Below are 26,980 nucleotides of genomic sequence, written 5' to 3' on the forward strand. Positions count from 1 at the left end.
CGAAATCGATAAGCACATATCGCACAACTTTACAAGTTATTGTTCATCTCTAATTAAAATCGACGCAGATTCAATTCCTCTGCTCGCGCATACATCTTTGATGTGAATTTGTTGCCATTAATTTACTCGTTTTTGTTATATTTGTTGTGATTGTATGATTATTGTTTATCGCAGTTGATTGTTAGCGATTTCGTGTTTAAATTTAAAAATTCACTAACACCAAAGCAGTTTACCACGCATTAACAAACCAACAAACAAAAGCACCTTCACAGTTCTCTAGATTTAAAGAAAGCGAATTATGGCGCGCCTTAGCGTCGACGGCCAGAAAGCTATGGAGCTACAGCAGTGTTCTCCGTACCGGTTCGGCAAAAGTCCCCATGCGGAGTTATGTATTGATAATGAAGTAAGCGCTGTGCGTTCATAAATTGTACATCACTTATGTATTAATACTTCCTTGGTATTCCAGAAATTGGAACATATACACGGCTTTGTGCTCTGGTCACATACTGGCGACGTGCATTTATTAAGTGGTGCCGGCAAAATATTTTTTAATGGCAAGGAAGTATTTGGGCTGAAAATCGACCGAAGCCAAGCTAATGAATTTGGGTTTGTAGAGCTGCGATTTGGTGAGGTTGAGGCAAAATTACACTTTGAAGGTGTTGGAAATGATGAGAAGGTACATAGATAAAAGCCTAATGTAATTGTATTAGTAGTATTCAATTATTTAAATTGATTCGCAGGCCCAAGATAGCAGTGGCTATGAAGATGGAAAAGAAAAGTCCACCAACACCACAGTTGATAGTTTTATTATTCCCGAGACTCAGGCGCCGCTGGTCAACACTACAGCCGAAGGAGACAGTTTCGTCATACCCGAAACTCAAGCACAACAGACATCTGCTGGTGAACTGTATATTCCTGAAACCCAGGATATGCTTGGTGATTGCAGCATAAAGTTTGCTAGCCAGCAACAGAGCAAGAAAGATAAAATAACAGATGAATTGTGCGAGCCCACTCGTGATGAAGCGGAATCAGAATTTGGCTCACAGTTTCGTATTAATACACAGGAGTTTAACGAAGATGATTCCACATGTGATTCAAATGCATCAGTAATAATAGACGATATCATGTTGGCATTCCACAGCTCAAACAAAAAACAGGCTGCGGGTATTTCAAATATACATGCCACCATTGAAATTTCCTTACAACTTCCGTTTATTTCTGCAGAGCCCACCGACGCTTCTGACCTTGAAATGAGTGCCTTAAATTGGTCGACTTCTAATTCAAAATGCACTGTATTCAATAGCACTAAGCGCCTAACAGACTGCAGGAAAGTCGAGGGCCAACTGCCATCGGATTCTTTGAATTTGACAACGGCAAATGAAAATGAGTCAGACGGTGAAAATGGTCGTGAAACGTGCACTCCAGATCTATTTGATATAATTGGCAACATTGAGGAAAATCAGCGACTAGAAACCTGTACACCTGACCTGTTCAATGCACCGCCATATATGCCAATAAGTGCAGTTTTTGCCGAAAACCCAGAGGTTTCACAATCGTCAAGTGGCAAGGAGAATAATCAACCTCAATTGAAAACTACTTCGGATATAATAGCTCAGGGTGTTCAGAAAGCAGCTTCTCTAAAAAATGCAAGCACTTCAATCTCAATGGGGGAGACTCAAATTCAGGATTTTATTGCCACACAACCGTTTTATCGAGCAAAAACATTGTCGTTGAGTGGAACGGTTGGTATAGAAAACACAACTGTTGCAGGCATTAGGCAGCAATTTTCCTCTCAAGATCCTGTCAATATATCCAAAGAAATAATCGATAAATCTTCACAGTTAGTAGAATCGTCAGCTATCAGAAAACAGAAAATTGCTCAAAAAGAAAAGTCATTCGTTGCAGTCAGCCAGTCATCGTCTTGTCAAAGTCCTGACAATACATCCAGCTTCATTAAAAACTCCTCACAGTTAGCAGAAACGTCAGCTATCGAAAAGCAGAAATTTTCTCAAAAAGAAAAGTCATTCATTGCAAGTAGGCAGCAATCGTCCTGTCAAAATCCTGAAAATATATCCATCTTCATTGAGAATTCGACACAGTTAGCAGAAACGTCAGCTATAGCAAAGCAAAAAATTTCTCAGACAAAAATTGTTGAAGATTTTATAGCAACTCAACGTTTTCCTTCATCCGTATCCATGGCTGACACAACCGATAAAAAAAAGATCCAACGCAAAGAGCAGACTAGTCTTCAAGAAAGTTTGCACAATGAAGCGAACCCTTTACAGGTTGTAAGTGATAGGGGAAGGGAAAGCATGTTATGTGAGCACCCACAGTTGGAAAATTCGCAGGATTTCATAGCCACCCAGTGCTTTAGAAAACAAAACTATTTACCAAATGTTCAAGAAACTAGCTCTTCAGGTGGAGCATCAAATATTCAAGACTTTATAGCTACGCAACCATTCCATTGCGTCAGACCCTTAACTGTAAGGCCTCAAATTCATAGTTCTGCCGGAACCGATGTCGATGAAGATATGTTAGAGACTCAGATTTTTGTGAAGCCCAAGTTTGCAGTAAAATCTAACATTGGTGGGTAACTATTTTTTCTTAAATCTTGTTTATAATAAATTTTAATTGTACATTGTTTCTTTTATCTACAGTTATTCATGATCCCTTGCCGGACTCTCCAGCAAATTCACTTGACGTAGATGATGACATCGACAAGGTACTAAAGATGTTATTGACTTCTGATACGTCTACCTTGTCTTTGGACTATTGTGATTCTAAAAACATAATAGATAAACATAACAGCTCTATATGTAAATCTAACCAAAACAAAGCCGATTCAGAACAAAGATCTGGTAAAATGCTCCTAATAACATCAGATTCCGTTGAATCTGAGGATGAATCCAATCCTTTTTTATCTCACGAATATTTTGCGAATGCTCTCTATGGAGATGCCGTCTTTCCGTTAGTAAACTTAAATGACCAACAGCACACACCTATTGTTGAGAAATCAGTGGTAACCGAAAGCAAAAAAGATCCTAAAACTGTAAGTGAAATATGCAGTTAAAATTTCGAGGTAACAGCAGATCCAATTTAGATTATTTAGAATCTAAAGCAATGGTGTATTTCTTAACTTTAAAAACTTTATTTTAATACTACTAAAGTGCTGCGAATCGAATTTAATAATGGCAAATGCATTGATATTTATATAAAACCTTTTTTTTTAGGATTCTTTATTCCAAGGCCCATCCACATCTAAAGGAATTGAACTAAAACAGAACTTAGACTCTAAACAAACTACGGCAAGCAACGAAAGAAAACGGTCGGCCCCAACTGCTAAAGAATCGGAAATTGTAAGTAATAAACTATAAGTGGCACGAAAATATCCTTATGATATCTTTAACTAGAAAGGTTACAGTAAGATTGATAAAAAAAAAACTAATAGGATATTTGATTTAGAAATCATCGTACGGTAATTATAAGATAAGATAAGATATAAGATAAGGTAACACATTTTAAAGAAGCCTAAGAATTCATATATGTATGTAATGAGAAATTTTACAAACTCTTGAAACAACAAGTGGAGAAGCTAGAGTCGGGTGCCCCGATTTTGAAATACTCTGTACATATATTTAAAATAATCATGCATGTCCTTGCATGTATATGCGTGTTGTGTGTGTCTGTATATGTCTCGTGTGCCTATGCAAAGCAGCCACACCTCCTGTTAAATTTTTCAGCTCGCGCAAACCTAATATACTCTTGTACATTTCATGTAAAGAGTATAAAAATTAGGATACGATATCTATATAAACCTTTTTACACCAATAAGTCATATCGGAGCTACATGCAAGGGTTGTTCCGAACTGTAATGGTTCTAAAGTTCTTGGTGTTCATATGGTCGCACATACGAACAGATTGACTTACCAGTATTAATTCGTCTCGTCGTTCTGGTTAAGCCTCTTCATTCCAATTACATACAGGGGAACATTCAACCATTCTAGAGCACCTTTTTACACAATGGGTACAGCCAATAAAAACTATAAAACCAATATTTTTAGCCCCAGAAACCACCAAAAATATGGGGTAGACCAAAGAAAAAAGTGATTGAAAGGTCAGAATCTGCTCCACCTACGGCGAAACCAACCGAGGGCACAGTCTTGGATACCTCCTCGGACACAATTAAAAATAATTTAAGGAGGCGGCCCAATTCTGCGATAGCACTGGCAAAACCCTACGGGGATGCAGTTTTGGTAACTTCTTCGGATACAATGAATGATAAGAGGACCCACGCAAGGACCAGATCTGAATTTGCGGCACCCGTCGTGAAACCATCAAAAGCTACAGTTCCAGAAGCCTTCGATAAAAAAAATCTACAGAAGGAACCTTACCTGAAGAAGGGATCCCAATCTGCGACAGCAGCTAAAAACCCACCTGATGTGGCTATTTTGGAAACTTCTAATACCGGCAATGATCAAAAGGGATTTGATGCAAAAAGCAGACCTGAAGCTATGTCAGCAGCGGCCCAATCATCCGAGAGCGCAGCACTGGAAGCCTCGGACGTAGAAAATAATAAGAGACCTGTCGAAAGGAGACGATCTCATGGAAAGATAAAGAAAGTGAGAAATAGTGTAAGTAAAGTATATGTCCGTTAGGCCTCGATTTAAGAGCAGGTACTGGCAATTTCTAATTAGATTATTAAAAAATCATAAAAGCTGAAAGTGATTTTTAGATAGATACTAATAAAAAATATATGTATTCATGTAGACTTTTGCAATAAGAAGAGTATCACGGAGTAGAAGATTAACGCGAAGAAAAAGCAGATCTGCGAAAACAAAAAATTACAATTCACGTTCAAGAACTGTTCGTGGAAATATTTCCAATTCAAACGAAAGTGTTGAACCTCTTAGGGAGCAAGATTCGAACGTGGATCAGGAAATTGTGCAAAACCCAACAATAAAGCGTAAACCTGGACGGCCACCAAAGAGTAAAACTAAGAAAACTACCCAAATCCCTCATATTCAAGACCCCCGAACTGTAAGTGACATGGGATGTTTACTTTTAGATAGCAACCGAGACATAGGTATTAATGCAAAAATTAATTCTCCCTTAGGTTTTGATGAACTCAGATCAAATAACCATTACACCAGTAAAGCAGGAGTTAAGCCAATACTCTAGATCTACTTCAAGAACCTGTACACCTGACTTGTTCGATGCACCGCCATTTATGCCAATAAGTGCAGAGGTTTCAGTGGTTTCACAATCGTCAAGTGGCAAGGAGAATAATCAACCTCAATTGAAAACTCCTTCGGATATAATAGCTCAGGGTGTTCAGAAAGCAGCTTCTCTAAAAAATGCAAGCACTTCAATCTCAATCGGGGAGACTCAAATTCAGGATTTTATTGCCACACAACCGTTTTATCGGGCAAAAACATTGTCGTTGAGTGGAACGGTTGGTATAGAAAACACAACTGTTGCAGGCATTAGGCAGCAATTTTCCTCTCAAGATCCTGTCAATACATCCAAAGAAATCATCGGTAACTCTTCACAGTTAGTAGAACCGTCTGCTATCGGAATGCAGAAAATTTCTCAAAAAGAAAAGTCATGCATTGTCATTCATCCTGTCAATACATCCAACTTCATTAAAAATTCGTCACAGTTAGCAGAAACGTCATCTATCGGAAAGCAAAAAATTCCTCAGACAAAAATTGTTGATGGTTTTATAGCAACTCAATGTTTTCCCTCATCCGTATCCATGGCTGACACAACCGATAAAGAAAAGATCCAACGCAAAGAGCAGACTAGTCTTCAAGAAAGTTTGCACAATGAAGCGAACCCTTTACAGGTTGTAAGTGATAGGGGAAGGGAAAGCATGTTATGTGAGCACCCACAGTTGGAAAATTCGCAGGATTTCATAGCCACCCAGTGCTTTAGAAAACAAAACTATTTACCAAATGTTCAAGAAACTAGCTCTTCAGGTGGAGTATCAAATATTCAAGACTTTATAGCTACGCAACCATTCCATTGCGTCAGACCCTTAACTGTAAGGCCTCAAATTTATAGTTCTGCCGGAACCGATGTCGATGAAGATATGTTAGAGACTCAGATTTTTCTGAAGCCCAAGGTTGCAGTTAAATCTAACATTGGTAGGTTTTTTTTTAATCTTGGTTATATTAAATTAAAATTGTACAATGTTTCTTATATCTACAGTTATTCATGATCCCTTGCCGGACTCTCCAGCAAATTCTCTTGACGTAAATGATGACATCGACAAGGTATTAAAGATGTTATTGACTTCTGATACGTCTACCTTGTCTTTGGACTATTGTGATTCTAAAAAAATAATAGATAAAAAACATAACAGCTCTATATATAAATATAACCAAAACAAAGCCGATTCAGAACAAAGATCTGGTAAAATGCCCCAAATAACATCAGGTTCCGCGGAATCTGTACTAAAATATGAGCGTGATCCCAATCCTTTTATATCTCTCGAATATTTTCCGAATGGTCTCTATGGAGATGTGGTAACAGTGGTAACAGAGGTAACAGCAGATCCGATTTACATCGATTATTTAGAATCTAATGCAATGGTATATTACTTAATTTTAAAAACTTTATTTGAATACTACATATTAAATTGCTGCGAATCGAATTTAATAATAGGCAAAGACATTGATATTTATATAAAACCTTTTTTTTTATAGGATTCTTTATTCCAGGGCCCATCCACATCTAAAGGAATTGAACTAAAACAGAACTTAGAGTCTAAACAAACTACGGCAAGCAACGAAAGAAAACGGTCGGCCCCAACTGCTAAAGAATCGGAAATTGTAAGTAATAAACTATAAGTGGCACGAAAATTTCCTTATGCTATCTTTAACTAGAAAGGTTACAGTAAGATTGATAAAAAAAAACTAATAGGATATTTGATTTAGAAATAGTAGTTAACAGATTTTAAAGAAGCTTAAAAATGTATATATGTAATAAGAAATTTTTCTAAACTCTTGAAACAAAAATTAGGACACGATATCTAACCTTTTTGCACCAATAAGTCATATCGGAACTCCATGCCAAGGTTGTTCCTAACTGTAATGGTTGTAAAGTTCTTGGTGTTCAATTTTAATTCGTCTCGACGTCCTGGTTAGGCCTCTTTATTCCCATTACATACATGGGAACAGTCTAGAACACCTCTTTAGACTATTAAAACTATAAATCCGATATTTTTAGGTTTCACAGCTCCAGGAACCACCAAAAAAAAGGGGTAGACCAAAGAAAAGGCAATTTGAAGGGTCAGAATCTGCTCCACCTACGGCGAAACCAACCGAGGGCACAGTCTTGGATACCTCCTCGGACACAATTAAAAATAATTTAAGGAGGCGGCCCAATTCTGCGATAGCACTGGCAAAACCCTCCGGGGATGCAGTTTTGGTAACTTCTTCGGGTACAATAAATGATAAGAGGACCCACGCAATGACCAGATCGGAATTTGCGGCACCCGTCGTGAAACCATCAAAAGCTACAGTTCCTGAAGCCTTCGATAAAAAAACTATACAGAAGGAACCTTACCTGAAGAAGGGATCCCAATCTGCGACAGCAGCTAAAAACCCACCTGATGTGGCTATTTTGGAAACTTCTAATACCGGCAATGATCAAAAGGGATTTGATGCAAAGAGCAGACCTGAAGCTATGTCAGCAGCGGCCCAACCATCCGAGAGCGCAGCACTGGAAGCCTCGGACGTAGAAAATAATAAGAGACCTGTCGAAAAGAGACGATCTCATGGAAAGATAAAGAAAGTGAGAAATAGTGTAAGTAAAGTATATGTCCGTTAAGCCTCGATTTAAGAGCAGGTACTGGCAATTTCTACTTAGATTATAAAAAATCATAAAAACTGAAAGTGATTTTTAGATAGATACTAATAAAAATTATATGTATTCATGTAGAATTTGGGAATAAGGAGAGTACCACGGAGTAGAAGATTAACGCGAAGAAAAAGCAGATCTGCGAAAACAAAATTAAAAAAAACAAATTACAATTCACGTTCAAGAACTGTTCGTGGAAATATTTCTAATTCAAACGAAAGTGTTGAACCTCTTAGGGAGCAAGATTCGAACGTGGATCAGGAAATTGTGCAAAATGCAACAATAAAGCGTAAACCTGGACGGCCACCAAAGAGTAAAACTAAGAAAACTACCCAAATCCCTCATATTCAAGACCCCCGAACTGTAAGTGACATGGGATGTTTACTTTTAGATAGCAACCGAGACATAGGTATTAATGCAAAAATTAATTCTCCCTTAGGTTTTGATGAACTCAGATCAAGTAACCATTAGACCAGTAATGCATGATTTAAACCAACACTCAAGATCTACTTCAAGAAACTTACGTTCATCATTAAATTTAAATTCAAGTCTAACCTTTGTTTTCAATACGATGGAGTTTGAAGGCGATCAAATTTTCGCTTTAAAACCTGATGATTTTTAATTTACACCCTATTATATAAATACTTTCATTCGGCATTATTGCATAAATGTTTTTTGATAAATAAAACTTATTGAAATTAACATAGAGATACCATTAAATAGTGGTGGGGAAATTTAAAACATTACACAACGTTTCGCTTTCAATCGGCATACATTCTTAACCCTAAAATATTTGTAACAATTTATTATATAAGTTTTAAAAAGAGTAAGGAAACGAAAACAGACAGTATTATTGAAACAAACATAACCGAAGAAGAACCAGAATCTTACAAACAAGTACCAAACAATGAAGAAAAGTGTTCCAAGGATTGAGCAAAAAATAACACTTAAAAATAATTCAGTGCGCCGTGGTTGTAAGTCATATTTGTAAATGTAAGAAGAAAAACAGAATGACATTTTCAATAACTATTTAATTCGAATTAATCTACCTATTAAAATATAAAATATTGATTTTAGGATTCGTCCTCCGAAGAATCAACGACAAAAAGAGCTAGACAAAGCCGGGAGGTAACAAAGAAGTCTACGACACCAGTAGCGAGGTCCAATAAAAACTCTGAAGAAAGAAGTGAGAAAGGCGATGCACTTGATAGGGTTAAAGAAAAGGCAGAAAATGTAAGTTTATTGGTAAATTCAGAAATGATATAATGAAAAGAAAAATAATTAAATTACAATAATTTTGAAAAGGTTTCCATGTCCACTAAATCAACCAATATTAGTGGTGAAAAGCTGACTAAAACTAAGCAGGAAGGAAGATCTAAAAAACCTAAAACGTCGAAAACGGCAGAGGAAACAGGATCGCAAAACATGGAAAAGACAAAATTTAAAAAAGATAGTATGTCTCGGTTGAAGCACGCTAAGAATGAGAAGCCAGATTCTGCATCGCATCTCAAAAGTGATGATGTTGAGAAAAGCGGGAAAATGGCGTCCACAAAGGCGATGAACGTACGGGAACGTACGGAAAACGCAGATGAGAAAAAAGGTGATAGAAAAGATATTCCGGAAATGCAGAATACCACTTCTGCCCCATCCAACCTGCGTTCTACGCGCTTGAGGACAAACGATAATTCGCAAACAATAAAGGAAAGCGCGATGGAAGCAGAACTAGTTTCGAGCTCGAAATATTCGCAATCCAAGCGTTTGGAGAGGGAGAAAGACAAACAGGATGCAGAACCAAAGACAAATTCTACTCAAACGCGATCGAAGCAACACGAATCGATTAGACAAAAAGTGAAGTCAGCAGAGGCAGTGCCATCAAAACCGGGGACGGCCAATTCTACTACGACGCGTCGTAGACCCTTACCTGCAGCTAGTAAGGATCAGGACGAACGTATGTTGCTTAAATTCTATTTCTAACAATTTCAAAAAAAAAAAAAATGAATCCCAATCTTCCAGCACCTTCAAAACTTCGTGCGAGAAAACTGGAACCCATCAAGACAGAGCCTGAGGAATCAAACAGTAAGTAAATCAATTTCTATAAAATTCCTAATCTTCAATCTTAAAATGCATCCCCTCAAGGAACGCGTTGTCAGGATAGTTCTGCAGGGCCGGTACAAGGTGATTATAAACCTACTGATGTTAAGGAATTCGAGTTTAATTTATGTTCCAAATTTTGCAGCCATCAACAAATATGTGCAAAAAATTCGAAGCTCAGGTCGGAAAATAAAAATCGCATTATCCATGTGTGATCTCTTAGATCTAAGCAGTTGCCTATCGGCAGTTAAAAGTAAGTATACTTTGCGATTTTAACAAGAGAGGCAAGACTTTAAGTCTAGACATTCTTACATGTGATTTTGCTGATTATTTCCATATCCGGATTCAAGCGATTTCATCTAAATCGGTTTGGATAAATGTTCGATTCTTGCAAAACCCAAGAATGAAGAGCATTATAGAAGAAGGACCTTGAATTCGATGAAATTACACATTGTATGATAATTAGAAAAAGTAGCCTCAATTCTGAACAAATTTGATCGAACTGTTACAGCTTCATTATTTTAGAGTGCTCTATAAAAGTTGTCCGGCGTTTTGGCAGCTTTAAAGAATGTTCGCCGACGAATTTTGTTTCTGTTTTATTTTATTCTGAGATCTGATCTGTACTACTTACGGAAAATGCTTTAATAATTTTCTTTGTATTCCGAAAGGTGTGGTGGAAGTTCCAACAAATCCTCTGCATTCCGATATTACAATCATGGATAAAGGCGAGCGCACCTATAAATTTCTTTTAACGGTGGCAGCCAACAAACCAATTCTCAATTCCACATGGCTGCATGCGATAAATAAGACACGCCTTACAACAGTGGAATCACATCACATATTTAGCGATAAAAATTTTGAACGTAAGTTTAAGTTCTGTCCATTAAGAATAATGGAAAAGCCGGGACTTTTTGCTGGCTATCACTTTTTGTTAGGCGATGGCATAAACCCAAATGTCACTGAAATGAAAGGTAAGTCGGTATATATAGGGAGATAATAATGTATACTTCAGCATACTTTTAATTGCAGCCATCATAAAAAACGCTGCCGGTGTCGTCCACAGCACTGCATCCCAAGTATCGAACGATATGAAGCTCTATGTTGTTGTTGCATCTATTGATGAGCGCTCCACACATCTGTCCACTCATAAAAACGTTAAAGTCATCAAAACCGAGGGCATTATGCAAGCGCTTGTGTGCCAAGATGTAGAGAAACTGGATCGCCATCAATGGCGTTGATTGTTAACGCAAACTAGTGATCATGGTCATCATCAATGTACTTTTTGACTATTTTTTTCCTTGTTACTTATTAATTATTACATATTACATACTTTTTGTAACTAGTTATATGAAATTGTTGAATAAACTACAAACATAAAGATAATGTTACTCTAACTTCTTCCGCTTGGAGGCCGTTGGCTTGTCAAATTGCTGACGCATTCCGCCGGCGCGTTCCGTGTGGAATTTCATATTGTTTGAGGTCTCTGCATACCAAGGCGAATCGAATTTTGTCGTATCTTGGTCCACTAAATGCGTGTATTTGGTACGCCCACAACGTCCAAAATTCTTCACCTGCATAACCTTGGGCAGTATCGTTTTGTCGAAGTGATCCTCGAGGGTGGCCTGCGCGAAATCTCGTTTTAGCACATCATTCTCCTCGTCCAGATAGAAAGCGCCACGATGATAATATTTTTGTAGAAATTTATATTTGCCTTTGGTCGCTTTGTTGGTTATTGTTTTGGGATTCGACCGCAACTCCTGCCGACGTTCCTCTTCGGTCATATTACGCATTCGCTCAATTTCCAGTTTTTCGCGTTCAGCGCTACAAGAGAAAAAAAGTTTAGTTATATTATCTCAAGTCTTGGTACTTGCAACTCACATATCACGCTCCTCGCGATCGCGCTTCATGCGTTTGAGTTCGCGCAGCTTCCACGCCTCATACTCCAGCTCGTCGTTATCATCATCAGTGCAAACATCCTCTATACACGCTTCATTCGTCTCCGGCTTGATTTTCTCCAAATCTTTTTTCACGCTATCCTCTACCATGCGCAATGTGGCGCGTCTACGCTCCTTGGCAGCCCGCTTAGCCTCCGCCTCTAGTTGTTTTTGTTTTTGGGCTTCACGCTCCTTTTCCTGTATTGTGGCACGATCGCGTTTGCGCACAAAGAGTGGCTTGAGGCGTGGCTCATTGTCTTCTTCACTTTCGGATTCTTCCTCGTATTCGGAGCTTTCCGAATCGGATGACTCCGATTGCTTTTCGTCTTCCTTCTGCAGTACCTCCTCTTCGCGTTGTTGTTGCAACATGCGTGCCCGCAGTTTCGTGCGCCGTTTCTCCAGTTCGGTCTCACTTAGTTCCGAGTCTGTGTCGGATTCGGATGCCAGTGTGATTTTATTTGTCCCACGTTCAATGCGTTTCTGCTGTTCATTGATGACAGCTTGCTCTTTGTCTTCTTCTTCACTATCGCTGTCCACGAATTCGGGCTCATGGATGTGCCTGTGGCGTTCTCGACGTTCGCGTTCCAAATCCTCCTGATCGACGGGACGAGTACGCAATCGCCGCAGTCGCGGATCGTCTACCTCAGCATTGTCCTCTTCATCTTCCGGCTGCTTTTCATCGCCACTGCCTCGCCGCGCCAGTTCCATTTTGTGACGCTCCGCCTTGTGGCGTCGCCGATTGTCAATGAAGTCGTCATCGTCGCTCTCCTCCGATGTGGACTCAGCACGCGCATAATCGGGTCGCTTACCTGATATGTAGCGCTGCACCTTAACCTTTTGCATAGAAATCTCACCTAAAGTAGCAGGACAACAATCAGAATTGGTTCACGAGGTCTCGGGTTTTCATTTATCTTACCCTTCTCATTGCGTACGGGCACAGCACCAGCGGTACTCTGTATACCCGATAATGCAGCGGCTGCACTCATTTTTCAATATTAAACGTCCTAATTTTTACTTACTCTTGCGAATGGATAACGCTTGGTTTTCTTTATCTTTCCGAAATGTTGTGTGTATATCGCTTCTTCTTGCTGTTCCAGCACAGCTGATGGTAGCCATGCTGTTATCGGTACATCGATAACGAGAAATCGTTCCTGTGACTATTTCGATAGCGACGCTGGTTGTCTTCGTGATTTAAGTCTGTGACTGTGATATTTAAGCTGTAACGGAATTTTTGTTATGATTTTAATAATATGTATATTTATAATTGTTCTAAAAGTCAAACACCGGGCAAATATCTCTGTCTTTATATGTGTAATATGCGTAATAATCGGCAAGCACTTAATGTCACCGGTATGCAATCCATATTTTCGAAAAACTTGTACAAAATACTTGTAGCTTAACATAAAAATTATGTACCCGTCTGCATATTAAATGAATATATGTATATGTTTCAGCAACATGCTTGACAAATGTTTTCAAACTTCGTAAAAATATAATTGTAAAATAGGTATATCGTATATCTGTATGAAGTTTGTGGGTTCTATGAAAAGCTCCAAATCTGTTTTCATAACCATATGACTGCTTGTGAACAGCTGCATTCAGTCGAATTCTAAGCTAGTTGGGTATTTCTAGCGGCGACCGAGTAAGTACTGGTTAGAATCAGATGGTTTTAGGACGATGAAAATCCCAAAAGAACAGTGGTCAATGGTATATCGTATATATTTGTTTTTTATTCGCCTATCTTTTCTTCTCTCTTTGGATTTGTGTATGATACTTCCATATACATAAATGGGAATACAGGCTGTGTTGATAAGGATTCCTTAATGCTTTGGTTAGCGTAGCTTTTCACAATCCATGGCTATACATACATACTACCATACAGCTTAGCCTATGTGTATAAGCAATGTGCAACATGTCAAATATTGAGCTTTTTCTTTTACATTTTTTAAGTATTGTGGGAGTATCGCAAATTCCATATATTCATCCAATTATCCAATATCCATTCTAAAAGTACCAACGGCCGCTCTCGTACAGTATAGTCAGAAACAAACAAGTTTATTGCAACAAATACACGAACTTTATTAGCTGTCTTTAAAACTAAGCATGAGATCAAATTAAATGCGTAATTTCATAGAGAATATAAAGTAGCATTTCATCAGTGGCTGGCATCCAGAGTGTGTCAGCGCAAGCTTCGGGTTCACTTTTCCATCCATTTTTGTGTGTGGTGTCTGTCAGGGAGAATAGAAACAAAGCCACTTTAAACCGATAATATGCATTTCAAAGAGATATTGAATATTCAAGCGAGATAATTACTGGAAGCTGCCAACACCGGGCTCCGTTAGCCAGAGCCTTGTTGTGGAGGTTTTTAGGGGGCAGAAATGAAATGGAAATAAATATAAGGGTTAAAATAAAAAGGTTTTATTTTGTAGATTTTAATTATTTGTATGTATTTTCATATTTTTTCTTTTCTTGTGAAAAAAATAACGCTAAAAACAATTATTCGTGGCGCACTTAAAGAAGAAAGAAGAAAATTAAAAGCATTATGTTGGTAAAATGTGAAGTATTTGAAAAATTTTTAATTGAATTTTTTCTTATGCATTTGTTTAAACTAAAATTAAAATTTATAAATTTATATTACATGGTATTTTTGGTATAACTTGTTCAATATTTAAATTAAAATGTCGGGCTTATTTTAATTAAAAATCAATTATCATATCATATATCATTAACGTACTATTAAAACTGATGTCAACATATAATAGACTAAATTTGAATTTTACATTTTGTTACAAAAAAAGGAGAAATAAAATAGTATTTCGAAAAAAGTAGTAGTTCAAGTCGGTCTACAGTTAGATATTAAATTAATGCTCATTAAATACATACAATAAGTTATGGTTAAAAGAGATTATAACTTAGTTGAAATGTACATAAAACTTATGCCTAACTAAAAACGAATTAAAACGAAATATTTACACAATTTTATTACAAGTTCTCCTCATCTATTAAGTTAACTTCCGCTCTATGTCTATGGTACAACAATAAAAAAAGCAACGTGTCGTGTCAAAGTCGTACAATAAATAAATTCAGATCAATTTTTCAAATTTCAATTTTCAATTTTCAGTTTCGTCACCGAGCACAGTCGCCGAAAAGTAAAACAGTTCGGTCTGCATATTTAACAATTTAACAAAAATGTTCTTTCTTTTTCTTTCTTTGTAGTTGCAAAAAAATTATTTACATGAATTTATCAATTTCGCTTTCTGGCCATCTGTGTGGGCCAACATGATCATAATCGACATAAAACTAGCTCTTCAGAGCTAATTAGTTGGTTTGAACAGTGCCTGGGCTGAACTTTGTTTCGTGCAACAAATTTGGTAATTTTTCAAAACGATAAAAAACTACATTTGTCGCCGTTGGAGTGCAGGGAGTACTTTTGTTTGTTTGCTTGTTTGTTTGTCTGTTTGTTTGTTTCAAAAAGATATTCTACGCATTAAAAGGGTATGCATTTATTTGGCCGTAGATTGGAACAAAATATCTGTGAAGAGATTAAATCATAAATAAAATTAAAATCGATCATTGTTTTTGTTTTGTTGTGGTTGCTTATAGTTTTTTTTTTAATTTCTGCTCTTATACCATTTCCGAAAGGGAACTACAAGCAAAGAATTAATATCGGACCTTCACACTTAAAACAAATTGTTCTTTCATGCATTAAGAGTTCTCTGGCATCCTTTTTAAAAAATGACGTTAGATTTTGGCTTTTAGTTCAAAACAACAATACAAGATAAAAATGAAAAAAAAGAATTAACAACTGTAAACGAAAAATGCGAAAAAAAATCGAAAGGAGCAAAAGTGAGAAACAGTAGAAACGCAAAGGATTAGTCATTAGAAATAACTTTCAGAATTATTACTGATAAACAACCACCAGAAAATTAAAAAAAAAAACAGGAGCATGAAATTGTTGCTTGATTGGTATTGGTGTTGGTTTGTCTAAATCTACAGCCAAAGTGTTAATAATGATTCGTAGTATAAAGTAAGACAAAACTAGAGTAGAAATATACAACTAAATTAATCGCAAAACTATTTGTTTGTTATTCATTTCGTTTACACATTATAAATGAACTATTATGTATTTATGTTGATTCATTGGTATTTCTTTTTTGTTGTTTGCAAACTACAAAAAAATATGTAGGTGGAAAACAAAACAAAATAGTTTATTAAACTTCAGTTTAAAGTATATGGTTGATTTGTTGGTTGGTTGGTTGGTTTGAAGTTAAAATAGAAGCAAAGCTCAGCACAAGCCTATTCACAAACATGGTTAGGAAGATTTTTGGTGACTGTACTTTTGTTCTCGATTTGTTTTTTCTTTTGTTTTTGTTGTTGTTTTGTTTTGATTTTGGTGACAGTTGTTGCGTGTAAGTGTGTCTGTGTGAGTGCGTGGGTTGCCATTGTTGCAAAGAATATTTAAATTAAGAGAGCCTCTGTTTATAGTTTATTGTAAAACGTAATCCATATGCTTGTATGTATGTATGAGTGGTAGGCTGAGCCAACTTGATGGTTTGAATGTTCATTCGACAAGTTCTTCAGTATTTGGTAGAAGTCTAATTGATTCTATTTGTCTGATTAGTATTGAGTCTCTGTTATCCCCACACGATATACATATACGATATGCATATATGCATGTGTGTGCGTGTGTGTCTGCATCTGTAAGTGTGTGTGTGTGTGTGTCTGTGTGTTCGCGTGTGTGTCTGGCTTTATTGAGCTGATAATTTTGTTTTGTTTTTGTGTTTTGTTTTTTTTGCGTGTAAATGGAAAATCAATTGGTTTTTCTTTTAACATTTACTTTAAAGAAAATTAAAATAAAGTCCTATATAAAAACTATTTAAAATAAGCCTTCTATAGCACCCTTTGTTCGTTTTTATTTATTTATTTATACCTCTTTCAGAAGCATTATGATTTAATAAGATGTTTAAAAAGTTAAAAAGAAAACAAACAACGCACTGTGTTGTTGCTGTTAGTTATATTTGTAAGACTTTAAGTTGTTGCTTTTTGGAATGTGTTCTCGAATAAATTTCGCTTTATGAATGAAAAAAAAAACAAAATCAATATAGACACGGAGTTCGTGGATATACCTAGTGGGGTGGAGTGGGGTTGGGGAAGGGATGGAGTCGTGTTTTCACTTCCTATTGCCTTTGATTTCTATTTTGATTTTAGATATTGAGCTGCTGTCTGTGTGGAGATATACTGTATACTGTATTTGTACTTTGTGTTATTAATATTTCTTCATCGTTTCAGTTGTTTGTTGTTGTTGTTTGTTATAAACTATATTTGGTTTGTTGTGTCTGGGTTGTGTGTGTGTGAATGAGGACAGGCAATAATTTAATATTGATATTCGTTGCAGTATCTGTTGGATTTATTGGATAAGTATGTGTGCATGTATGAGATGGACAGTCAGCTCAGTTGTTGTGTGTACTCGTAGTATTTGATTTAAAAATAAAACAATCGATGCTATAGAAGGGCCTATTTTAGCAGTATTGTGTTCCTAAATACGTTCCATCGCCACATTCGTTGTTCATTGTATTGTTGTACCTATGTTCTGGGGTTTTATCCCCGCAATACTCTCCGGTAAATCCTTCTGGGCATCTGAAAGCGTAGAAAGAAAGAATGTTGAAAATACAGTATATACGAGTGTGTGTGTGCCTTTTTTTTTAATATAGTATGACGTATTTTCTTAATTGATGATATTTATTTGCGTTGCAGCAGTTGGCCAAAAAAAAAAGAAAATAATAATACCCATATACTTAGTATACATATATATATATGAATGTATGTAGGTGTACTATAAACACAAATCCCGAACATTTTGTGTACATATGTGCAATTCAATGAAGTACAAATTCGCAGATATACTTATAGACACATAGAGCGCTAAGAGAGTTGACCTCAGTAGGAGATGGTCGTGCACTAAATTGAAATGAAATTGGGATTATTTTTCATGGCAGCCTTATCTTAAAGGGTGTGTGTGTGTGTGTAGACACAATGCGTTTCGTTTCTTCGTTTTGGACATGAGATCGAACAATCGCATATACTTGTACATATCTACATACGTATGTATGTATGTACTCGTGTGTGTACACAAGAAGACTGTGTATAAAACGAGGCGCTGAAAGACACAATTCACATTGCACTCGCTCCCAAACATACCTACATACAGTCGAAATCGCCTATAACGACATCGCTTATAACGACATACCGATTAAAACGACGAAATTCTGATGACTACCTAGTTTGGTTACCTATACTAAATCGTTGAAAATAAATCACTAACAACGACAATCGGTTATAATGACAGAATTTCGTTGATCTGTTATATGTCGTTTGAAGCGATTTCGACTGTATATAGTACTTTCGGTTAGTCGGTTGTACGCCCGGACTGGCGGTTCTGCTGCTGATCAGTCGATCAGCCGTGGATCTTGATGTGTTGTGATTTTTCAGCTGCACGAAATGCAAGCCAGCAATTAGTTTTCACTTTAGGATATGCGTGAGCCCTGACTGTAATACGACGCCTCCGAAACTAACGATAAAGACCTAGAACTCTATCAGCTGTCATGCATTTTATCACCAACGACGAAAACACTTGAACTATTTTTGGGATCACTGACGAAACCCTACTCCAGGGGGATGCCTAATCACGAAAAATGTTTTGCTCAAAACAATAGTGAACAACATTCTAAGATATTGTGGAGTGAACACGACTGTGGCATTCCCTATATCATATTCCAACTGTAGATCGGAAATAGAAAACAAATAAGATTGTTTTACAAAATGTCAGCGTCATAATGATTATTTATTCGAGTTGTGCTTCCTTAAATAAATTGTTTAGCTGCAAAACTATCAAATTTTAACAATTGATTTATTTTCTAACTTCAAAGGTAAACTAACTATGAAGTATATGTATGCCATATGCTGCGGCAATATTTTGATAATAATAATATAGAGGATCTTCTTAAGCGCTGCTTAACATTTGACTTTGTTTAAAGTTTATCAAAACTCTAGCAGAAGATGGAACAAACACTAAACAGCAACTGTGCTCTTTGATCAATCTGTGTGCCCATATTTTCCGCAGTTTTGTTGCTTACATTGCTGATCGACACAAATCAAGTCAACTCTTACAGAGCAATCACAAATACCCTTAAAATTCGCTTTCATGCTGATTCAGAATATATATACTTTATGGAGTCGGAGATGCTTCCTTCTGCATGTTACATACTTTGCACAAACCTAATATACCCTTTTTACCCTACGGCTACAGGGTATAAAAATTCCGCATATTCCACTTTCGGATTTGTTTTTGTAGCTAAAGGCATGTGTCGTGGTTTCTAGGCAACTTTTTTAAATACACTTTTCAAAATATGTGAGGTGTAAGAGTCTAAAATTTGTTAATTGTGTGTAAAAACATACTTTGCATACGGACACGCAAAGACTAACTGGGGGTATTTCCCAAATTTGAGTTCGAAATTCCAAGAATTACGGGAGTTACGATTTGCGAGGGAGAGGGGAGAGGGAGGGGAATTCAAAATACGCATTTTCTGCGTATTCACAAAAGGCATCTTGGACTAAAATTTGGTGTTCCTAGGTCTTATAGTCTCCGAGATATAGGCGATTATACGAATGGAAAATCGGGAAAGCCCCCAAAGGGGGAAGTGGGGGGGGGGGAACTAAAAAAGAAATAAAATAAACTTGCACAGCGTACACACATAAGGCATCTTTGTGCAAAATTTTGTGTCTCTAGCTCTTATAGTCTCTGAGATCCAGGCGTTCATACGGACAGACAGACGGACAGACAGACAGACATAGATCGATTCGTCTTGTCATGCTGATCAAGAATAAATATACATACTTTGTGGGGTCTGCCACGCCTCTTTCTGCCTCTCTTTCATGTACAGAGTATAAATACAGAAAGCTCGTTTAGTTATCAAAACCGATCAGTGAATAGAAATGTCTAGACACATTGGAACTATGGCCTTACAAATACATTTAGGGGCAGTGGCTTAATTTTGGTACATTTAGGTTTTGCTAAAGCCAGTTACGAATTTAAACGATATGTATGACATATATGTATTTATATACTTACTTGCAGAACAAGATGCTTATATTGGTGATCATATAACAGGCGCCGCCATTTAAGCAAGGGGCATTCTCCTTACAAGGTACGCCGTCGTCACGAGGTGGAGGATTTGGCCGTGGTTGGACTGGAATGATACAGCAATATTTATAAATTAAGTTACGGGTTACGTACATCATCGAGTAGAATGGAAAAGTCGTGCCAGCCCGACTCTTATATACCCTGCATCCACCATAAATTAAATTCTTTCGTTTTAATGTTTTTATACAACTATAGATAATGGCGATACTTTAAAAAAAAACTCAAATACACAAATTTTGTTACGATATCAAAATAAATAGAAGCAAGATTGGCTTTTCCACCGATGGTTTTGATAATTCTTCAGATTATTATAAGCCTCTATACAAAAGCTATAGCTACTTGCTTAAGAGATCCTGTATAAGCTAAAAAGTCAATTTTACACTGATTGTTCCTATGTAAGCCTCATAAAATAATGGAATAAATTTGCCCTGCGTATGGATGAGGCAAGTCTACATACCAGCATTGGTGTCTCTAGCTCTTTCCATTCACAAGTCCTCGGTGTTCATACAGACGGACAGTTATCGGTTAGTCTCGCTGTTCTGATAATATATGTACCTACTTCTATAGCAATGGCACTGCCACGCATCCCATTACATACATTTTGCACACCAACTAACTAGTATACCCTTCAACCCTTCGAGTACAGGGTAAACAAATAAAATATACATATGTATATCGAACAGATACGTATTCTATATATACATATGTATCTGGTACACATGCTACATGCTGCTGTTGCCTTCAAACGCGGCCATAAATAAGAAATGAATTGGAGCAGTTTAATTTTTAACACGGCAAACTGGCAACTTGGCATGATCAGAACGATCAGAGGATCGTCAGCTGTCGCCATGATGACATCAATTTTTATCAATCGCAGCATAAAGCATGTACTATATGTATGTATGTATAGCATACTATATATACTTGTAGACAGATATAGGTAAGTTTTTGGAACGCACCTGAAGGCCCATTGATTGATATGCGCTTCTTAGCGATGTCGTTCCTACGGTCTATGGTCTTGGCACGACACTCGTAGGTGCCCTTATCGCTACTATTGAAGGAGATTATTGTTAGCACGGAACGTCTTCTGCAAGTTGAGAAATGAATAATGATTAGAAATAATGATTTATGATCCAATTCGCTATTTCGATCAACACTTACTTGTAATGCTTGAATTGGTATATTTTGCGATGTACCGGCTTGCGAGCCAAAGATTTCCCATCCTTGAACCATGTTACCTTGGGCGGGGGTCGTCCCTCCACTTTGCATGTTATATTTAGCGGTTTGCCGATTGTTCCGGTACTACTGCTGGCTGATATATTGGTTATCGATGCGACCTGCGCTGTAAAACAATTCCAAACATAAGCTTAAGATTTTCTCGAATGCCGTTCATCTATATGTACTTATATATATTTTATACTAATTACTTTCTAATTTAAATTGATGACTTTGTTTATGTTTTGAAGAATGTTTAAAATGTTTGTTGTTGTTGTTGATTTTTGTTCGCTCGTGCCCATAAACATTATAGGTACATATACATCTACTAAAAATTTCACAAATTCTTTACTTTTATGCGATAATAATGATGAACATAAGTTGTTTAAAAACAAATTTTATGTTGCTGTGGCGCCCGTTTAACGACCATCATCATAGCGAGGTTATCAAGGACACAATTTTTAAAAAAAACATTTTAATTTACTTTGAACACAAACAAATAAAACTGAAAACTGTTGTAAAGAAAGGGGGTTTGAGCTGTCGCAGCAAATAAACAACTAAAGGTATGGCCAGACAGACATTCAATAGGCATGAGTTTGAAAAATGTCTTTAAAATGCTTTTTCAATCAAAAGGAATTCAATATTGAAATATGCTTTTATCACTGTGATTTGTGATTTACTTTTCAAAAAAGCAGAAACAGAAACCATAAATGTGGACTCAATAAATAATATTCAATACCAATTACTTCAATTCTTTTATAGGTGGCTAATAGGATACTGAATAACAATCGAGAGTATTACAATATATTAATAATTCCAATTTGAATTTAACAAATACTTGTGTATTGCCTGGGTCTACTTAAAAATAAAATTAAAAGAAACTTCACACCGAGCAAGTCGCTAGAAATGTTGCTTTTCCAGCCACTTGGGTTTTAGAGGCTCATTGTAAGATAAACAATTCCCTGCTATCATTGCCCTTAAATTTTGCTATTTACACAATCTCTTGGTATCTCAGTGAGATCGTTTAGAACGGGTTGCCCTAGACAAATAAACCTTCGCCTGTTTAGAGCTGGACAGAGTAGAGGCTCCATGCTTTCTTCCACTTCCTCATCTCTACAGCTTCTGCCTATTGGGGTATAGTCTATAAGTATTTCATTTGTCAACTTGTTGTGATAAATGTAATAAATAATAAATTAATATAAAAAACGGGAGTTGTATAAATGATGGGAAATAATTTGTGCAATCTCTGCCACCTGCTTTAGTTCCCTAATCCACTCCATTTAATATACCATAATTGTTTAATTCGATCGTTCTTTGTAGCTAGCATGCTGTTAGCGCATGATTGCCAATCTTACTAGTATAAAACATCGTGGTTTACTTAGTTCTGATAGCCGGCGCAATGATGTAATCACTTGATAGAGCTAGAAAGTTAGTCATTTCAGAAAACCGATATGAATGCAAGTAATGCGAGAATTAGGCTCACGTGCTTTGCAGTACGCTGTATATGAGTAGTACATGTATATCTAAAATAGCCAGGTAAGTGTCTCTATTTAGGTATACATATTTATGTATACTTATAGCTACATGGGTATGCGTATTCATCAAAGAGCCAATTACACATTTAAGAAATGATTTGGGTTGCCAAAAAGTCTCCTTCGCAACCGACTGAGTCATTTGGCAATGAAATGTTGGCCATCGTGAAGAGAATTTATTTTGTTCGGTTGCGCCCACAAGTGCTTTAATTAGTTAGCCATATCACGTGTCTTGGTAGACGATTTATTTCATTGAATGCTTGCTTGTTAGCCGAAGGGTTCGATCGAGTCCAATTGGGGGGATTCGGGGAGTTTTGGGGGCGATTAGCACGCAGCATCACATGCTTAATTGACGAGTGCGTGGGGGGTGTGTAATTGGCAATTAAATGTGGCCGGGCATGATTCATCATCGTCATCAACATTTAGATATTTGCATTTATTTATTGGCTATTCATTTGTGTGGGTTCGCTGCGTTTTCATTGTTGCCGAAAATTCAATTGAAATGCACAAATCTTTCTTTGCTGCAATGAAGGTGTTGGGCCCACCTCTTTCCACATACAAACACATTATTTCCAGCGAAATTTGCTGGCAATGCGACTAGAAGTCGAGCGAACGAGCGATCTATTTTTAAACAACATACATATTCCCGCTTTACGCTGACGCGCAGTCTGCAGATTTGATTTAAGGCTAAGCGAATCTTAATTTATGCGCCTCTCGCGTGGCCAGACAGTGGAGGAAGAAGATTCAGATTTGAATTCAGAGAACATACACACGTAATGCTTGCAGAAAATGCCGCAAAATATTTATATTTTGTTAAATGTAGCATATTAAAGATAAATTATTGTTTATAATTTATGTTCGTCCGTCCCGCGCCATAAAATCACATTTTGATTATACCTTCCCTCACCGACCCTCACCGCCCATCACCATCCATCTGTATGCGAATATTTCTCACGCTCCCAAAAAATTGTATGATTAACGTTACCGAAGAATGAAAAGAACGGAGCACAGCCATGCTGGGCATCAAATAATGAAACGGGGGAAGGCGGACTGTGGACTCACAAGTGGCTCACAAAATGCGATTAAGAATTGAAGGCGGCACACGCAAACAAGTTGACAATTGTCATTCAGGCCCAAGAGATTCTTGGCGCGTCGGTCGAAGCCTTTTCAAGTTTCTGCTTTGATTTACAAAGAAAAATACCATAATAATAATAATAATGAGAAGAATATTTTATTTGTGGGGCGCTGCTGTTTCTGTTGCCGTTTCGGCCATAAAGCGATTGAGGTGTGCGTGTGTTGCCCTGACACACACACACACACACACACACACACACACACACACACACACACACACACACACACACACACACACACACACACACAAATACACACAGGCCTGAGTCTGCCAGAGAATTGGCATATCATTTCATTATTATTATGACTTAATTATGCGCTTAAAAAATGATTTAAAAAACGCTTATGAATTTCATTTTATTTCATTTTTCTTTGCTCACAATTTGCTTTTATGTACATATACCTACTTATATGTATATACATAGATACATATACATATATACGCATATATGTACATACATATGTAGGTTTGTAAAATATTTGTTTGGCATCGTCAGGCCAATTATATGCACGTAAAGCAATTAAGTGGCATATGGCAATTTTTGAATGATCCGAACAGGCAATAACCAAGATTTTGCATTACAAAAGAACTGTTCGCCTAATCTTATTAAAAGAAAAGCAGCACTATTTAAAAAGAAAGCATTTACTGAAATTATATTAAATATTATAATTTATACGACTTGTCTTTAAAGTTTGGTTAAGAAGATGAATATTTTTAGAAGATCGAGGACGTGAATAATATATATGTATAAAGTGAAGCAATTAAGTCATGGGTGATTCAAATCCCATCTTACCCTTTTTTTATGCCTACTGGAAGATCTATGTAGACTGGGAAGCACATTTTTTATGGGTTGTTATGCTATTCAGAAGTTTCAATCCAATGACAAGTTTTCTACACTTTTTTCAGAATTTTAAATTAGCTATTTGTATGGAAAAAGTGAATTATCAATTTTGAAAATTTATCAAATATATGTTAATAAAGGAATCCTAAAATAGAATAAGATGTCTATGTAAGTCTAATAAGTCGCACACAAATTTATATTATTTTACCTTTAGGTTTTAATTGAAATCGTATTTACATAATGGCATACTCAATACTATAATTGATCGTTTATTTTACCTATTTTTACATTTTATTAAAAAATGCTTCAAGAGGGGGCTTTTACGAAAATGTTTATACTTGTAATTCCAATTTCTTATTCGCTTTTCCTCTTGTGTAGTTCTGGGAAGGTGCAACATTTTTAGAATTCTAATAAGTTATGCAATAAACTGATATAAAAAGAAGCTAAAGAAAATTATGGGGAAAACAAACTAATTTAGTTGGAAAGCTTTGGTTGCAAATTTGAGAATCAAAGAGGGAAACTTAGTAAATTGGTTCTTCATAATAAGTAAATACATTCTTGTGACTTTGGATTGCGAATTAAATGCGCCTCTGAAGGAGAACTTATGGGAATAGAACTATGTTCTAATAGATTTACGAGGTCTCATTGCAAGTTCCTGGTGTTATGTGAAGTCAACACTTTTCAGTGCATGGGTCTGTTATTGTCGCGCCATGTTTCCGGAAAAGTTTGTTGGCACAACAACAACTACAACAACAAGAAGTACGCACAACATAAACTACATAAACTCGAAAAGGAAACTCAGTCAAAGCGAAGGCAGGAAAATTGTCGTCGTCGTTGTGGTTGTCATTGATGCTCTTCTTCTTTTAGGTCGCCACCGTCGCCGTCGCCGCAGCCGTCGTCGTCGTCGTCGTTCGTTGCCAGCCAGAGCATTAAAATAACTTTTCATATTTCAATATTATTTTTGCATTTCAGAGCATTTTCTCTGTTTTGTGCTCTTTCTTTCTGTCTTGCTTGTTGTTCTTGTTGTTGCTTTTGCTGTTGCTGACGCGTTTTTCTTACCGAGCGTGACGCCTCAATGATTCATGCAAATCCATCAACTAAAAATGCGAAAAAAAAAACAAAACAAAAACGAATGCAGGGGAGACATTGCAGCCTCCTTGGCGACTGACTGCATAAGTGTGAGCGGGATGGGGCCAACATGTGCATGTGCTCTTCGCAATGAAGCGTTGCCAGATTGAGTGTTACCACGCCCCTTACCCCCCGTCCCACACCCACATACCTAAATACTACCCGCAAGCATTGAATTTCAGACAGTGGTGGTGTGGCGTTTATTAAGTTTTTATTGAATTAATAAGCAAATTGCATGCGACACGATGGCGTTGCTGTGGCGCCATCTGCAGTTCAATTGAGGCGCCCGCCCATTCATAATTACCGCAATTTATTGTTTTATTAATGAAATGAAAAACAAAACAAAAAAAGTCGCACTTGAGGGGCCTATTGTTGTTTGTCATTGGGTTTTTCCAATCGTGATTGCCATTACCTTCTGATTTACTTAAGAAAATTGAAATGTGAAAATGTGCAATGTGCTTGAAAACAATTTCAACAGCAAGACAATTTATTTTGGCAGTATCTTCTTGGCTACACACACACACACACACACGAATGGATGTGACCCACATTTGAGCTTAATGCGTAGCCAAATGGCAGCGGAAGTTTTTCTTTGCCGCTTGCCGCCTTAACGAATCCGATTTTTCCTCCTGCCATATTTTTCACATTTAACGTTTTACATACATAGGAAAAGTTGTTGTCCAAAAAATGTATACTTAAAAAATATATAAAAACAAAAACACTGCTCCCGCTATAATATTTATGTGATTTGAGACTGTCGCGTGCGTTGCTGCTTCCAAAGGGGTTGGCGACTCACAATTCGTAGCGCTCGTTATTTATTTTATAATTTTTGATTCATTTTTATTGGACCAGAAGACACGACGACGTCCATAACATCGGCGACATCGTGCTACCCGCTACTCGTTAGCCGCTTGTCGACATTGTGTCATTCTCTGTATGATTTCTCCAACATTTGAAAATAGAATCACTTTTTTTACATTTTGTTTGTTGGTATGTAAAATTTTCGCAAGTGATTTATGAGGCCATAAAATATTATCCCAC

General features: G+C 36.9%; 3 protein-coding genes across 6 annotated transcripts in view; 1 reads left to right on the forward strand and 2 right to left on the reverse strand.

Moving 5' to 3' along the window:
- Positions 1-148: 148 nt before the first annotated feature.
- On the forward strand, positions 149-11,337 carry LOC115632133. 4 transcript variants are annotated; one of them, XM_030529143.1, is made up of 19 exons: positions 149-403; positions 467-676; positions 741-1,164; positions 1,225-2,586; positions 2,658-3,049; positions 3,231-3,356; positions 4,062-4,631; positions 4,768-5,037; positions 5,114-6,146; positions 6,211-6,545; positions 6,708-6,833; positions 7,231-7,809; positions 8,941-9,096; positions 9,169-9,811; positions 9,877-9,939; positions 10,000-10,038; positions 10,100-10,207; positions 10,623-10,925; positions 10,984-11,337. In XM_030529143.1, the coding sequence occupies exons 1-19, from the start codon at positions 299-301 to the stop codon at positions 11,190-11,192; spliced, it is 7,053 nt and encodes a 2,350-aa protein (XP_030385003.1). In that variant the 5' UTR covers positions 149-298; the 3' UTR covers positions 11,193-11,337. The 4 variants fall into 4 exon arrangements, with proteins under 4 accessions (XP_030385003.1, XP_030385007.1, XP_030385004.1 ...); XM_030529144.1 differs by lacking the exons at positions 4,768-5,037; positions 5,114-6,146; positions 6,211-6,545 and having other exon boundaries at positions 155-403; XM_030529146.1 differs by lacking the exons at positions 4,062-4,631; positions 4,768-5,037; positions 5,114-6,146; positions 6,211-6,545 and having other exon boundaries at positions 156-403.
- LOC115632135 (microfibrillar-associated protein 1) lies at positions 11,231-13,037 on the reverse strand. Its single transcript, XM_030529148.1, has 3 exons — positions 12,805-13,037; positions 11,833-12,742; positions 11,231-11,775 (listed from the first exon to the last, which is right to left on the reverse strand). The coding sequence occupies exons 1-3, from the start codon at positions 12,872-12,874 to the stop codon at positions 11,340-11,342; spliced, it is 1,416 nt and encodes a 471-aa protein (XP_030385008.1). The 5' UTR covers positions 12,875-13,037; the 3' UTR covers positions 11,231-11,339.
- A 4,143-nt stretch (positions 13,038-17,180) lies between these two features.
- Positions 17,181-26,980, reverse strand: part of LOC115632819 (protein vein) — a 53,866-nt gene continuing 44,066 nt past the window's right edge. Inside the window, exons 2-5 of the mRNA XM_030530071.1 lie at positions 21,250-21,430; positions 21,048-21,175; positions 20,017-20,134; positions 17,181-17,525 (exon numbers count right to left, since the gene is read on the reverse strand). Coding sequence (XP_030385931.1) covers positions 17,408-17,525; positions 20,017-20,134; positions 21,048-21,175; positions 21,250-21,430 — 545 coding nt within the window. The 3' untranslated portion in view covers positions 17,181-17,407. The remainder of the gene's footprint in view (positions 17,526-20,016; positions 20,135-21,047; positions 21,176-21,249; positions 21,431-26,980) is intronic.

The sequence above is a fragment of the Scaptodrosophila lebanonensis genome, unplaced genomic scaffold (genome assembly GCF_003285725.1).
Source record: "Scaptodrosophila lebanonensis strain 11010-0011.00,11010-0021.00 unplaced genomic scaffold, SlebRS2 tig00001415-arrow-pilon, whole genome shotgun sequence".
Lineage (NCBI taxonomy): Eukaryota > Metazoa > Arthropoda > Insecta > Diptera > Drosophilidae > Scaptodrosophila > Scaptodrosophila lebanonensis.